Source organism: Primulina eburnea, chromosome 11, assembly GCF_022965805.1.
Source record: "Primulina eburnea isolate SZY01 chromosome 11, ASM2296580v1, whole genome shotgun sequence".
NCBI classification, from domain to species: domain Eukaryota; kingdom Viridiplantae; phylum Streptophyta; class Magnoliopsida; order Lamiales; family Gesneriaceae; genus Primulina; species Primulina eburnea.
Genome location: NC_133111.1, coordinates 13,099,491 through 13,116,399, shown reverse-complemented (window position 1 = coordinate 13,116,399; position 16,909 = coordinate 13,099,491). Strand labels below are relative to the sequence as shown.

The 16,909-nt window shown below is 33.5% G+C and overlaps 1 protein-coding gene and 1 long non-coding RNA gene across 2 annotated transcripts in view; both read left to right on the top strand.

Annotated features, from left to right (window-relative positions):
• LOC140805926 (uncharacterized) overlaps window positions 1-8,748 on the top strand; it is a 42,382-nt gene extending 33,634 nt beyond the window's left edge. Inside the window, exons 2-4 of the long non-coding RNA XR_012112396.1 lie at window positions 3,976-4,037; window positions 8,027-8,507; window positions 8,588-8,748. This is a non-coding gene — a long non-coding RNA (uncharacterized lncRNA). The remainder of the gene's footprint in view (window positions 1-3,975; window positions 4,038-8,026; window positions 8,508-8,587) is intronic.
• On the top strand, window positions 6,617-7,511 carry LOC140804170 (uncharacterized). Its single transcript, XM_073160005.1, has 3 exons — window positions 6,617-6,701; window positions 6,804-7,085; window positions 7,172-7,511. The coding sequence occupies exons 1-3, from the start codon at window positions 6,685-6,687 to the stop codon at window positions 7,293-7,295; spliced, it is 423 nt and encodes a 140-aa protein (XP_073016106.1). The 5' UTR covers window positions 6,617-6,684; the 3' UTR covers window positions 7,296-7,511.
• Window positions 8,749-16,909: the final 8,161 nt, after the last annotated feature.

Sequence of the window (16,909 nt, the reverse complement as noted above, 5' to 3'; positions counted from 1 at the left end):
GTCCGTCCATAGTGGCGTGGATCCTTGAGATGTAGCGCTCTTGCTTTGCAATAAACTGGTCCTGACGCTGACGAGCCTGAGCAGCGTGATCCTTCTCTATCTCTATCCTCTCGAGTAGATCCATGTTGAGTGCCACCAAGCGCGCAAAACGAGTTGCATTAGTCGGTGTCTGCATCATTTGGCTCTCCGCCACGTCCAAGTGATGTGTGAGTCGCTGCACGTCCGACTCCAGCATAATCCTGTTCTCAGTAAGCTCTTGCTTTTCCAATTTCTCCTTGGCGAGTTGCACCTTCAACGTTGCAATTTCCCTTTTTTGATTGTCTATGGTGAGCTTACGCAAGCGTAGGGCAGCCTGGGCACGAGTACGGGGAGCATCCATTTCCTAGAATAAATGGAGGTAAAATATCAGATTCTTATCAAAGATAGAAAGGCACAAATACTAAAGTTTTCGTGGAAATTTGGACGCTGAATATTTTCGGAACAATTGAAGGGATAGATTTTTGGAAATTGTTCGAAAATTTTAGGGAACAGATGAAGGGATTGGGATGCACTAGGCTTTTGCCAAAATTTGACTTTGTCAAATTTTGTCTGTCAAAATCCCAGCGGGATTATGAACCTGGTAGCTCTGATACCACTTAAATGTCACGCCCCGAGTCCGAAGCATCGGTGACATCCGGCATTGTTTAACAATTAAATTGAAAACAATAAAGCCTCGTATCGAATCAAACCAGTCTTTTTCATAAATGAAATATTGTCTTACAATGACAAAGGAATAAAATACATCAGAGTTTCTAATAGCGGAAACGAAAGAAAAGTAAAATGTTGAATTCTGATCTTGATCTCTGATTCACCAACCCCAGAAAGCATCTTGCTCTTCCTCATTCAGTTGCTCCTCATTCTTATCTGAAATTTGTAAGGGGTGAGTGTTTTGGGAAACACTCAGCAAGTGGGGGTCGATCGATTCCAAAGATACATATAGAACTTAATTCCTTAAAACATTTCTTTAACATACTTTCAAAACTAATATTCTTAACTTGGCACAACGGAAACGAACGAATAAGAGACATAACTTATCAAATGATTAAGAGCAAAACAGAAGCAATACATATCCTTTCAATTCGGAACAGAACATATCAGAACAAACAGAACACTGTTACTCATCTCATTTCCATGGTCAAATTGTCCCCAATATGTTAGTCCTCTAAGGGGTGAGGCCAGAACATGGTTTTATACCCACCAATGGGGGCCGAACAGAACATGGTTTTATACCCACCAATGGGGGCCGAACAGAACTACAATTCTCGTTCCATTTCAAATTGACTCGTAACAGTGCAAACAGAATTCAGACTTTTCCAGACGGAATTTATCGGAGTTTCAGATTTTCAAAGTTGAACAGAACTTAACAGAATTGCAGATAGACACAGCGGAATCAAAGAATTCGAATAATAAAAGGAAACACATAATCGATCGAATATTCAAAAATAACACATAAGGTTTTTCGAAAATTTGGACACACATAATAATAAGTCGTGTCATTCATATGCAAGATTTAAAAATACAACAAAATACTTAGTCAAAAGCCCACTTACAGTAGTTGAAGGTTGATTCGAAATCACCAACTTTGGCGCGAACTTGCTTCTCGGACTTTTGGCAGCACTTCGGCGTAACTCCTACAATTACTGTCTTCGCTTTGGCAGAACTTCGACGTGATTCTTTTTAATAACTGCACTGCACGAAATCCCTTCCTTTTCTCCTTGCTTGCTTGACCGAAATTTGAGAGAGTAAGGGGGAAGGGGAAAGCCGAAACCTTGCTTGGTTTTTGAAGCACCTTTCCATCAATTTTGGGGTAGTATTTATAGGCCACACTTTGCCCCTTGGCATACCATTTGGTCGACCACTTGGTCTCCAAGAAATGGATTAATTGTGATCATTAAGGTGGTCAAAGACTAGTAAATTCTCAAGCTCCATACCAAGCACCAAAAGCCATCTCTTGCATCATTATTGTGTCTTGATCTCTTAGCTCATCCCTTAGCTTTTCCATGGATTTCTTCAAAGGTTATTTCTTGCACCATTATCTTGTCCAAAACTTTAGCTTATCTTTTAGCTCCATTTGTGGTCTTGTTAGGACAAGCTTGGTTGAGCTTCTTCGAGCTGGAAGATTGCATCCTCGAGCTGAGGTTTTACTCTTCCCGTGAAAACTCTTCGATGATTGCCATTACTTGTAGCTTGGACTCCGGTTGAGCTAATCCTCGAGCTTTGAAGTTGCTTCCTCGAGTTAAATTTAATGAAAATCCTAGTTAACATTCAAGTTATCTATTTGGAATGAAAATTTCCGAGCTTAGTTTGAGTTAAACTTCAAGTTCGTATTACTTACTTGATTTGCTTTGGTCGAAATTTCCGGGTTCTCACACGAACCTATTTTGATGAGACGTTTTGGTGTGATCGGGAGATCATCTTATAGCGCAGAAGTGCTTCTGGATTTTTCTAAACACACAGAGTTCAGAGTATTAAAGATTCGTGTGAAAACTTTATGTGTTTGAGTCAAAGACTTTCCGTGTTGCCGATTGGTGTTACCAACACTCGAAGAACAACACTGACGCAGAGTGTTGGATGAAGAGTGGTTTCGTTTGGTTTTAAGCAACACGCTTTTTGTTTAGTGCATCTAGTATTTACTTTGAGTGTTTGATGCATGTTATTTCCTTGGAGTGTCAAGGAATTTAGTTTTGTTATTTTCACTAGTATTGTTTTTGGTGTAAATGATTTACATATTTTTCTAGTGAAATTTTTGCCATGAGGCATCGCACAAGTATTCTTACTTGTGTATGATTTAAAACTGATATTTATTTATTAAGTTTATATTTGTGTGTTAATAATTAATTTCCGCTGCATGTTGTGTGCTCGTGTTGATAACCAGAGCACAACACTAACTTCTGATACTCACAATATATTTATTTCATGTACGTTTATGAACAATTCCTTACAGTATGCACATAGCATTTTGCCATTTTCTGGTATTGATGTTGCATTATCCTTATGAGTTCAAAATAAATGTCAGCTATTTCAATTAGGTTGCAAATTTAGACTGCAAAGAATTCCCAACTCAATCTATTACCTTTTTATTTGTGATTTGACTGCATATCTTTTATGGACAATTACAGTCGCAAGGTTGCAAAACAATGTTGTAGTTTAGAATATGGTAATCTCTACTGCTCCTTGTGGTTTACTGCTCATGCTTACACTTATTTCAAGATGGGCTGAGGATAAAGTATTCATCTTTAGTGGTATTGTTTGAAAGATCAAGTTATGGGTGAAAGAAATATATTATGAAGTGACGAGTCTTCTAATTCGAGTTTTGAATTTTTAACCTGAATTCATGTCTTTGACTCATTTTTTTATCTGTTTCAAACTTACCAAATGGCAAACAGGCTTCACTATGAATGTGGCTCATTATCAATTATTATTAATTTATGAAGGGCCTTGAGATTGTTTAATTCAACAAGGCTAGACAATGCCCCTTTTAAGCTTCTGCAATGTATTTGTAAAGTTGGGGAATATTGATTTCTTGTTCTATTTCGATTAATCGAATTCTCAATTGTTTCCTCTTTCTGTCATGTTTCTTGGAACATTAATTTAAATGGATTTTAGGAAAATATAAGCTGTTTTTCGGCTAGTACAATGTGAACCAGTTGGCAGTGATATTCAATGTATTTTCCTTTTCTATTGAACTGTTTTACCTGTGGTTTTTGGAGGGTGGTTTGAATCTTGAACGAAACATTTTTTTTTCCATTTTATGTGGCAATGACGTGTGCATCCACCAATTTTTATTGTACAAATGGAGAACTTGATATTATATGTTTAAGTAGTTTTTCATTGTCTTTATCTTTCTTTAATATATTCCTAGATCTAACTTGAAAAATACTATTCATAGTCAGTGAGTTGCCATTCTTGTAATACTATGAACACTTACTTATACAGGGGATATTGCTTGGATTAGCTAACACTGCTGGAGTTCTGAAGTGTGCTCAATCTGTGTGCATGTATAAATATTAATTGTGTGTATTATTTTGACATAGATGGTAAATACTACTTTGACACATGATTTATATTTGTTTAAAATATAATGATGTATGAATACTTTTTTTTATTTAAGTTTTTTAAATTTATTATGTGGTGTTCTCTTATAAAAATGTTTGGAATATTTTGGGAAAGAAAATTTGGGATAACATCTGTCACCTAAATAATTATATCATATAAATTAAATTATCATCGTGTATATATGTGTGTGTGTATTGATAAAATCTCATAATTATTTCATATAAATGAAAAAGGTTTGTTCACGAGATGGATAAGGAATGGATGCATCTGCCTTCTAGGCTTGTACCCGAGTATGAAGAAGGGGTAAAAAGATTTGTAGCACAAGCTAGGAACTATGCAAAAACACGTGAAGTAATCTTATGTCCTTGCAAGCGTTATAAAAATAAGAAGTATATGAAATTAGACCAGGTGTACGAAGTGGTTCGATACTTCTTACACTATTTGGGTCTTCCATGGTGAAACTATAACTCACAATCTCAAGCTGAAGGTAGTTCAAGAGAAGTTCAGAAAGAGGATGAAAGTAGAGAGGCATATCACTTATATAAGGATGTTTTTTTGCCGGAAGAAGAGGTTGGACACACTATGTCTGAGGCAAAAGATTATGAGTTTGATGATTTATTAAAAGATGCGGAAACTCCTCTCTTCCTTGGTTGTACATCTTACACAAAGTTGTCAGCAGTCGTCACACTATACAATTACAAGTCTACTAATGGTCACACAGACAATAGTTTCAATGAGCTCCTTAAGATCTTAGGTGACATGCTTCCAGAAAACAACACACTTCCAGAAACTGTTTACACGATGAGAAAGTTATTGAAACCATTTGATTTAGGATATGAGAAGATTCATACTTGCCCAAATGATTGTTTTCTATTTAGAAAGGAGCTCCAAGATTTGGACTCGTGTCCAAAGTGTGGTTCCTCAAGATGGAAAATAGACAAAGTCACCACCAAAGTTTGTAAAGGAGTTCCTGAAAAGATCCTACGGTATTTTCCAGTGATACCAAGACTGAAAATGATGTTAAAATCAAAACAAAAGGCTGAAGAGTTGATTTGGCACTCCAAACACAAAAGTCAAGATCATATGATGCGTCATCCAGTTGATTCAGTAGCTTGGGATACGATAGATCATAAATGGCCTGATTTTGCATCAGATCCTAGAAATCTCCTCCTTGGTCTTGCAACAGATGGATTCAACCCTTTTGGTGACCTTAGTTCTAGATATAGTTGCTGGCCAGTTATTTTGGTAAATTATAACCTTCCTCCATTGTTGTGTATGACAAAGGAAAATCTTATGTTGACATTACTGATTCCAGGTCCGAAGCAACCGGGAAATGGTATAGATGTATCCTTGGAAACCCTTGTGGATGATTTGAAAGAGTTGTGGGACACCGGTGTGAAGGCGTATGATGCATTTAGCAAGTCAATGTTCAATCTGAATGCTATTTTAATGTGGATAGTCAATGATTTTCCAGCTTGTGGAAACCTAGCTAGATGTGTCACAAAAGGGAAACTCGGTTGCCCAATATGTGGTGAAGACATATGTTCTATGTGGCCTAAGTATAGTAGAAAGTTTTCATACTTATACCACATGAGATTTCTTGCTCCTAATAATCCATTTCGTCAGAAAAAGAAGTGGTTTAATGGGGAAAAGTAGAGTAAAGGGAAACCTAGACCTTTGAATGGGTTAGAAATTGCCGATGCATTGAAAGATATTTAAAATGATTGGGTAAAAAGAAAAAGGGTGAGACTGTCAACACTTTGAGGAAATAGAGGAAGGAAGCAGGATAGTTCAAAAGAGGTACAAAAACCAGTTCAAAAGTGGAAGAAAAAGTAGTTTTTTTCGATTTGCCATATTGGAGTGTAAGTTATTTTGCACTCCATTCATTATATTTTGCAATTTTTTTATTTTTTGTTCCTAAAATGTTAGAAATATTATGAACTAACTCTACGAAGCTTGTTGATGATTACCTTTAGGTCCCTCTACTACGTCATAACTTAGATGTGATGCATGTTGAAAAGAATGTCTGGGAGAATATTATAGGCACATTGTTAAACCTGAAGACAAAATCCAAAGATGGTGTGAATGCTCGCAAAGATTTGGCACACTTAAAAATTAGACAAGAATTACACCCTCAAGAAAAAGGAGAAAAAAAAATCATTTGTCTGCTGCCCCGTACACACTGTCTAAAAAAGAAATGGATGTATTTTGCTCTACGTTGAAGAAATAAAGTTACCCGATGGATATAGCTCAAATATTGGTAATTGTGTTTCTGTAGAAGAGCGCAAGCTTATTGGGCTGAAATCTCATGATTGCCATGTTTTAATGCAACAATTGCTATCAGTAGTATTGAGAAATCTTATACTGAAAGGTCCACGCAATGCTATATTTCTGTTGGGTGCATTTTACAATGAATTATGTCAAAAAGTATTAGACAGGAACCATTTAGAACAACTAGAGGAGAATATTGTTGAAATTCTATGCATGTTGGATCGGTATTTTCTACCCACTTTCTTTACCATCTCGGTTCACTTAACAATTCATTTAGCAAGAGAGGCTCGCTTGTGTGGGCCTGTCCAATTCTGTTGGATGTATCCATTTGAAAGGTATAAATTAATCATTAATCTTTTTGACAAATCTTATATTATATAAAGATTTAGATTTTGCTATCAACACTTCTTTAATGTGAATTTTACTTTGTGATTTAGATTTATGAAAATACTAAAAGGGTATGTGAAGAACCGGGCAAGACCAGAAGGTTGCATAGCCGAGTGTTATCTCGCAGAAGAACGAATGGCATTTTGTAATGCTTATATAAAAAATACTTCTAGTATTGGTGTTCGTTCTAATAGGAACGATGATTTGGAATATGGATTATCAGAAGGTCGTCCAATTTCTAAAGGGAAAGAAAAGATTTTAGAGGATCACGTGTTACAAGCTACACATCGATATGTATTGTTCAATACTGTAGAAGTTGAACCTTACTTACAGTGACTGTAGTTAGTTTCATACTATTGGTCTTGATCTATTACATATCTTGTGTATTCTAACGTCTCCATTCAATTATTTTGATTAGGATGCACATTGACGAGCTTAAACAAACAGATCATCGTTTCTTAAGTAACGGAATGTTGTTACAAAAACAACATATGGAAACATTTGCTGAATGGTTATCAAAAAAGGATAATGTTAACTCTTAAGACCGAATTCAATGGCTAGCACATGGTCCAAGTAAGCACGTTACATCTTATACGGGATATATCATAAATGGACATTGGTTCCACACAATTGATGTTGAAATGTAGACAAAAGATAGTGGTGTTTCAATTGAAGCCGATACTGTTTGTCAATCTAATGCTAATGACATTTCACATACAGTAGGAAGACTATCATACTATGGGGTTATACAGGATATTGTTTTGCTAGACTATTATTCTTTCAAAGTGTCTTTTTTTAGGTGTGATAGGGCCAATCTTGGAACTGGTTTCAAAATTGAAGATGGTTTTACACTGGTCAATGTACACCAAGGACTAAAAACTTTTGAAAGTTATCCTTTCGTTTTAGCATCACAAGCAAAGCAAGTATTCTATTCCAGGGACAATGATGAAACAAATTGGTATATGTTGCTAAAAGCGCCGCTTCGGGGTATTAATAACATGAATGTGCTTGAAGAAGATGCTTAAATGTCATCAACACCTCTTGATGTGTCCCTACTTGAGATTAACATTATCGAGAGAGAACCATACTCAAGGAATGAGTGTGAAGGAATTGATGTAACTGAGACATGACAGAATTTTCTAGGATAAATTTTATAGTTATTTATTTTGATTGATACATTTTTTATAAAGTTACGTAACTATTTATTTAGTGTTTAATATATTTGTTTGCTTGTTTATTTTCAGTGATGCATATCATATTACATGTTTATCAGATTATTAAATAACATTCAAAAGATGAGCAAAATGGTAAAAAAAAACGTAGCAAAGGATCTGTAGATGAAATTCAGGTGATATTGTTTTCTATTTTAAATCTTATTTTATTTTACTAAAGCACACTAGTACATTTCAATGTATCTTTTTTCCATTTTACAGGAAAATATATCTAATAGGTTATCGAGAATGGATTCTAACAATTCAGCTAATTCATCACATGATTTGCATGGTAAATAACCAATTGATGATGAGAAAACAAATAAGAAAAAAGGACGGGGTGCATCAAAGTTGAAAATGGTTAGTGGCCAAGACAAGTGTAAAGAGCTGGAGCGTAATGAGTTTGGACAGCCGGTTGTAGATAATTCAGTGAAGTACGTTTCTTTCATAGGTTGCATGATAAAAGAATTTGTGCCTTATACATTAAATGGATTGAATGCCATAAGCGAAGAAGTGAAGGATAGTACGTGGAGCTGTCATCAGGTAATATATTTAGTTCTTAATTTTTCATTTCCATTTTCATAACAAAATGTAGACATATTTTCTTTTTATTTAATGTATAGATGACTTACAAAGTTGATGATTGTAAAAAGAAATCAATTTTTCAAAAGTTGGCAAAATTGTGGCGCGATAGGAAATCTAAATTGAAAATACTTGTACGAGAATCTAATACAAGTTGAATGGCTTCACGAGATCTCAATCTTTTGAAGCCTGAATTTATGGACCAAAAATGTGTTGTGTTGTTGCCCCGAAGAGACTGCTTTGTCAGTAGTTTAGGCGTGTGTTTGGATGTAATGGTTGTTTGGACATATTGCATTCTTTCATTTAGTTGCAAAACTAGAACACATGGCGGAACATAGCAAATCAAAAGAACAGTTGATTCCAACACCTCATATTGCTCAATAGCTGCAGCTGTTGCAGTAGCTCCAGCTGCTACAGGAAGTTGAAGCATTGAATCACTTGCCTTTACAGCCGCAGCTACCATTGAAGAGGCAACTGCAGCAACAGCAGCTGCGGCGGTCACATGAACATTGTTTTTGTACTTTACAGGATCTATTTCGCACTATGATGAACTCGGATTTCAAGACTTCTATGCTTCAATTTTGAAGGAAAAATAATTTTGTATAATTGATATTAAAAGATCTATTGCTTGATTTTTTATTCTCCATGTTTTCAAAAAGTTCTGTGAAATTAACTAGAAGGCTATTTTTTTTTCGATTGACCTGTTTTAAGAAGATGATATATTTTAATTACAAAAAAATTGTTTATCAGTGATATTTTATTTATTGTAGATGCGAACTGGTAACGCTGTTGATTGTTGTGCTACATTTTGGTGTGTTGCTTTACTTGGGCAAGTGACTACTAAGTTTTAATCTTTCGAACAGTGTGATTGTGCGATTTTAACTAATCTCAAGAAAAGAGTGAAAGATTTAGAGCGATGAGGAAAACACAAGATCACATTCACACAATGAGCCGGAGAGGTTATGCTCGTTTGATTCACATTATGGTAACTTTTTAAATTTTTTTTATAATTTATGTAATTAGTGATATATAAATCTTTTGAATTATGTTCTAACGATTTTCTATATATTTCTATATTAAAGGAAAAGAGAAGCCCGGCAGATACAAAAATTACGAGATCGCAAGTTTGGATTGAAGGTCACAAGAAAAAAAATGAAGAGCCTAGTACTCAAGCTGTTGGAGAGAAAATGGTAATGATCAGATTAATTTTGCATCATTTTTCTTGTATAAGGTAATGTGTAATTGGGAAAATGGAATTAAGATGTGCATTATTTTCTAAAGTAGAGTACATATTTGGTTATTGGTTTCCATTCTGTAAAACTGCTCATGTCTCCCACGGATATGAATATGCCGTCAAAGATATGGCTGCAGGATATCTGGCTAACACCGGAGCCTGAAACACAATTTAGAATAATAAGCTAAAAGCTCCATGATCAAAATCATTTTGCGTTATATAAGGTTTAATGGTCCAAAACCAAACAAATCCAGTACCACCTCATGAGTTCACATACAAGCAATATACACACGGGCGATCAAAATACAAAAGCATGGAATATTAGTTACCCATTCCAGAAGACTCTGTCTTCATTATGTTTGAGTTGGTTTGCTATTTGAATAAAAAATTATCCATGTGATAATTAGGAAAACTTTATCTCAGCAGTTTTTTGTATTCTAGATATACAGAAAAGCAGCACACGCTTCATATTAGTTATCTTATCTTTTGAGATCATATTGTCCTGACTGTGTCTTACTCTCTCTACAAACATATTTTCGTTACTATATCTTTGAGAAGAGTTTGTAATCTGGAAAAGAATATTTTCCAGAACTTTGCTGTATTCGTTTTATTGTGTTGAGTTACTAAGAGTTTCATTAGGCAAAGGATAAGTCCTACTGAAGTAGGTGTGTACAAGTGTTGTGCTGTAAAAACCAAAGTATTTTAGTGATATCTTCCGGAAACAGAATAAGGGGAGACGTAGAAGATTTTATCTTCGAACTTCCATAAACAACCATTGTCTACTTTCTACTGTTTCATTGTGTTTTCTTGTACTCCATCGGATCGTTTCCACACTTTTTATTGTGATCTGCTGAACTTAATCTTGAACAAGAATACTATAATCTCTAACAGGATTCTAGCACCCTTTGCTAAAACGACCGTCAAAGGAAAGAGTTTATTCACCTCCCCCCATCCTCTAAACTCTATATCGATCCCCAACACATAAAAACTTCTGCAAATTCTTCAATTATATCACTGAAAATACTTAACATGCATCTTTGAAAAGTAGCCGGAGCATTACATAAACCAAATGACATTCTTTTAAATCAATAGTTCCAAAATGGCAAGTGAAATTATTTTTTTCTTGATTTTCTAATGATATAGGTACCTGATAATACCCCGAATACCCATCAAGAAAACAGTATTAGGAATTACCTGCTACTTTTTCTAGAATTTTATCTAAAAATAGTAGTGACAAATGATCTTTTCTAATTGCATCATTTAATTTTCTATAATCAATATATATACGCCAACTAGATGAAATCCTATCTTGTGATAACTCTACCTTTTCATTTTTATAATAGTGATGCCTGCCTTTTTAGTTACTACTTGTGTTGGACTTACACATTTACTGAGATTGGATAGATAATTCTGGCATCTAATAGTTTTAATACTTCATTCTTAACAACTTCCTCCATATGTAGATTTAACCTTCTTTGTGGTTGTTGATATGTTTTAGCATTTTCTTCTAAGTGAATTCTATGTGTGAAAATTAAATGATTTATATCTTTTATATCTTTCAAAGTCCGTCCAATTGTAATTTTATAATTTTTAAGTAATTTAATTAAATCGTCATCTTGATTTGGTAGAAGAGTAGAAGAAATTACAAAAGGGAATGTTTTATTTTTTACCAAGAAATATATTTTCAATTCTAATGGTAAAACTTTTAATTCAAGTTTTGTATTATCATCTTCTTTAAAAATATTTTCAGACTCAAAACTTTCCATTGAAAAAATTTTAGATTGTTGATTTAAGTTTTCTTCTTGTATATTTTCTTCCACAATTGTTTCAATTTCATATCATGTTCATTTTCATTAATACATGGTTGTTTACATAAATTGAACACATTAAGTTCTAGAGTCATATTTCCCAAAGACAATTTAATTATACCATTTCGATAATTAATAAAGTATTTGAAGTTGCTAGAAATGGTCGTCCAATATTACTGGAATTTCATTATGTACTTCTATTGGTTGCGTATCCAAAACAATAAAATCTACAGGATATATGGATTTATCAACTTGAGCCGACATATTTTCTACTAACTCTAGGTATTTTGATTGACCTATCTTCCAGTAAGAGAGTAACAGAAGTGAGTTTAATTCTCTTAATTTAAATTTTTCATAAACTGAATAAAGAACTGAATTCACACTTGCTCTCAAATCTAACAAATCTTTTTAAATTATATTTTCTCCAATAATACATAAAATTTATGGACAACAAGAATATATATATTTAAACTAGAATTATTTTGAAGAATATAACTTACTTGTTCAGCCAAGAATGATTTCTTCTTCACATGAAAATTTCTCTTCACATTACACAAGTCTTTGAAAAATTTTGCACATGAAGGTACTTGTTTAATAGCATCTAATAATTGAATATTTATCTTTACTTGTTTAAAAACTTCATATGTAGAGCCCAAAATCATTAAACATAAAACTCATGCATTTATTTAATTTTTAAATTATTTATTTAAGTTTAAAATGATTTTAGTGATGCATGATTTATTAATTTGCATTTTTCAAAATTATTTATGTTTTTGTGATGAACGTTAAAATATTTTCTTGCGTTTCATGTTTCAGGCGATTATTCGATTGGGATTGAGGAAAAGAGACCGGTAACGATTTGGATGATTTGTAACCGTGATATTTTATTTTAAGTTAGGAAAGGGGTATTTTAAATTATTTATTTAGTTTTAGCATTTTTAAAGCCTAATTTAATTATTAGGTGATTTTAAGATTTTAACCCTTTCTAAAATACTAATTTGATTAGTAGTAGATTTTAAAACTTTTAAGTCTATCAAGTGTGTATTTTATTCTTATTAAGGGATTTTTTTAATTAATGTGGATTAACATTTAATTAGTTTGTTAATTATTAATTAAGAAAAATTTTATCCCATAATTACCTAAACACATGCACACACACATTCGCACACACACACACACACATTCATGACACAATACACACACAATTTCATTGGCTTTCATTTCACTTTTTTTTAGAAGAAAGTTAGGGTTCTTAGAATTAGCAGCAGCCGCCCCCTCCCTCTTCAATTTCAGCGATTCTCGTTCACTTTTCCTCAAGAAAATCGTGGCACGTTTCGTCCTGGATCGACCATCGCATCCTTTCCGCTTCAGTATCATTGTTTCAAGAGTTTTAAATATCAAGCATGTATATATATTTTTTTTTCCATCGATCTCATCATAGTATATGTTTTGATGTTTATTATGTTTAAAAATTCATGTATGATGTGCAAGAGTTTGAGTAAAATTGGTTGGATTGAATTTGAAACGATTTTTAGATATCAAAATAGATGTTTCTGTCATTTCGTGTACTGTTCATTTTCGGTTGATGTTCTTGAAAGTTTTTCAACATGTAAAACGTAGTACTCTGTCGTTACCTTTGATTTGACGGTAAATTCATAATTTTGGACATGAAACGTGTGAGTTATGATTTTTCTCGTGTGAATGCTCAAACTGCGATTTTATGAAAATGTGTTCTTGACGTATTCTTGAGAATTGTTTGTTGCAGGCTTCGTTGGGAATCGTCGGGTGATCGCTACTGCGTTTAGGTATCTTGAGTATGATATTTGGACGATTTTCGGTGCTTCATTTCATGTCTCTAGGCACTTGGTTGCATTAGAAGTCGTAGGAAGCATTTTGGTGTCAAAAGTTCATGCTCACGGGTTGTGATGTGTTGTATGATGTGAGTCGTTGTTTTGGAACGTTTGTGTGAGTTGAATCATTGCCATAGCCTCCTAGGATGAGTCTCGTTACATCGGTTTGAGTCATTTGAGCGTGGCATAGAAATTTCATTAAAAATACGTTCTTATTGTGGGTATGCGCAGAGTTAGCGCCGCAGCGCCCGATCCTGTGCAGTACTAGCGCTGTGGCGCTGTCATTGTGGCGCCGCAGCGCTAGGGTCGTGGCACTAGTGACTAGCGCCTAGGCGCTAGGCAGTGCCGCAGCGGCACTTTCCAGCGCCTAGGCGTTGGATAGTGATTTTTAAACCACTTTTTTTAGGTCCTTGTCTTCTATGTTCGGGAAAATGTACACACTTCATGTAGAGTTTGTTTCGGGGTTCGATGTCATGGTTTAGTACGATGATCAAACGAGGTCAAGTCCCGAGTGATTTAGAACTTCATAAGTCAATTGTACTTCGGGTGATTAGCACAACTATTACATCTAAGTTATGGAAATTAAGTGCATGTAATTGTGTTAGTATGTGTAGCAGTGGCCCCAAGCGAGATCCAACGAATCCCTCAATGCTATGTAAGTATGTTCGACGTGCAAAAGAAAATGTTTTATTTTTTAGGTATGCTAAATGTCTTGTGACCAAATTTGAACGGGTTTGGAAGCCGGTGAACGTGACCGGTGACCTCTCCACCCCGGTAAAGCATGACCGGGTTTAGATCAGGATTGGAAAGCGGTAAAGCATGACCAGCGACCAATCCACCCAGTAAAGCATGACCAAGGATCTCATGTATGTGTCAGTGGACATCACTGCCAGCCCAGTACTGTGGTTTAGTCTGATCAGACGCATTAATAAATGCGTCACTTGCTTTGAAACATATCTCTACGCAAAATAATGAAGTTTATGCATGTTCAAATATGTATGATGCAAGTATTTTTATGAAAAATTTTACGATATGATGGCACGTTTATGTTTATGCAAGTACGTTCAAGTTCTAGTATGTACGCTCTACTTTAAAATGCATGTGGTTATTTTATGTATTACTTGCTATCTCTAGTTTATACATGTTGAGTCTTTAGACTCACTAGACTTGATCGATGCAGTTGAGGACGAGTATGAGGAGACGAGGGGTGGGGACCAATGTGCCGGTTCAGTCAGTGCAGGAGTCTAAACCCGAGGACCGCCTTCGTTTTTAAGACTTTATGCATGTTGATTGAAACATTCTGATTTTCGTTTGAATGCTTTTGTTTTAAAAGTTTACTTTTAGAAAACATTGTTTGTAATTTTTTTTATTTCAAATATTTTTTAGACGAGCAGATCATTTTATCGCAATTTGAAGGTTTATTATTTAGTTAAGAAAGTTTTTATTTTTCTGTAAATTTTAAGTATGTTCAAAATACGGTACATTACATCATAGATATCAAAATCACTTTTGTGTTTTTTTATGATTTTTTAATGCATGAGAAAATGGTGGAAGTTTATTTGACTCATTTACTATTCTAGATGATTTATCATTCACCATATTATTCTTAGCATTTAAGGTATCATCATTCTCAAAAGCATCAGGATTATCATTCTCACTCTTTGAATTTAAATGATCCTTGTTTTCATTACTATATGGATCATTAACTATTTTACCACTTCTAAGGGTAATAACATATTTTATTTGATCAATTTTATTATGATTTAATTCTTGACTTTGATTTTTAGGATTATGTTGATGTTGAGATGAAAATTTTACTTTTTCATGAATATTAAGTGCAGATGCAAATTTTGCATTAGTTTCATTCAAATCATTCATAGATTGACTGTTTTGAATATTGATAGACTCTTGCTTTTGGATAAATACATGAATTATGTTTTTATTGAAGATGTAACATAAGGAATATAACCTTGATGATTTTTGTTATTTTGAAAATAGTGTTGTGAAGGTTGTGCATTATTATCATTTCTCCAACTAAAATTAGGATGCATTTTCCATCCAGGATTATATGATTGTGAAAAAATGATCTAATATTTGTTTTTTATAATTGTTAACATAATTTTCTTGTTCATGGAGACATTCTTTAAATGAAGATAATGTTGGACAATCTTTTGTAGCATGATCATGTGTATCACAAATATGACAAACAATTTCTTGAATACTTTTTAATTGACCAGTCTTTTTCATTTCTAATGACTCGGTTTTTCTTGCTAAAGATGCAAATTTAGCTTGAATAGATGTATCATCTTTAAGATTATAGATACTACCCCCATTTGTTGAATTATTGATTTTAGTTTTTGGTGGTTCTATTTTACCTATATTAATACAATTTTGAACATTTTCTGGTAATGAATCCAAATACTCGATAGTTTCATTTGGGTTTTTATCTTCATAAGTTCTATTACACATGAATTCTATCATTTGCCTATCTTTAGGTATTGGACGTCCATAAAAGTGAGAAACTATTCTCCATGTTTCAAAACCATGATGTGGGCATGTATTAAGTAATTCTTTTAATTCTATCCTAACATTGATAAAAAAAAAATTATCCTTGTTTTTGGGAAAAATTGTAATTTGTCTTTTAAAAGAGTTTTTTTTATGGGAAGGGAAAAACTTTTTGAGAAATTGTTGTTTCATTTCTTCACATGATCTTATTGAACTCAATCTTAATTTTGTAGTCATGTTTTAGCTTCATCTTTTAAAGAAAAAGGGAAAAACTTTAATCGAACTATATCCATGCCACAATTTTGATCATTATTAATGTTACAAACTTTCCTCAAATACTCTTAAAGGTAGATTTCAGAATCTAAGCCATGAAAATTTTGTAAAAATTGAATAATTTGAGGTTTAAAGTTGATATTAGATGCATCAGGAAGAAAAACTAAACAAGATGGGGCACTAGTTCTAATAGGAATCATATGATACCTAAGTGTTCTTAATTGATCATGTTCTTGATTATTATTATTATTATTATTATTATTATTATTATTATTATTATCAGCTTGACTATTTGAATTATCATCCATGTTTAAATTATTTTCAAATACTCGAATAAGTCTACCACTTTTTTTATGACTCCAAATACTCATGCAAGTAAAAATAACACAATACTTATAAATAAAATATAAATAAGAAATATAAACTTAATTTATACCTCCCCGGAAAAGGCGCCAAAAACATGCTACTACTTAAATTATAATTCATTCAAGTGTAGGCTCTCTGCAAGTAATATATTTCGTAAGTACGATATCGATCCACATAGAGGTTATTTTTAAATTTAGATTTAGTAATTTATAAATTATCAAATGCAAGAATGAAGTTTACAAATTATAAATTTTGTCAAGGCTCAATAACTTATTATTGATTTAGATAATATTGTTTAACTAAAAGTAAAATAAAGGAAACCACCAT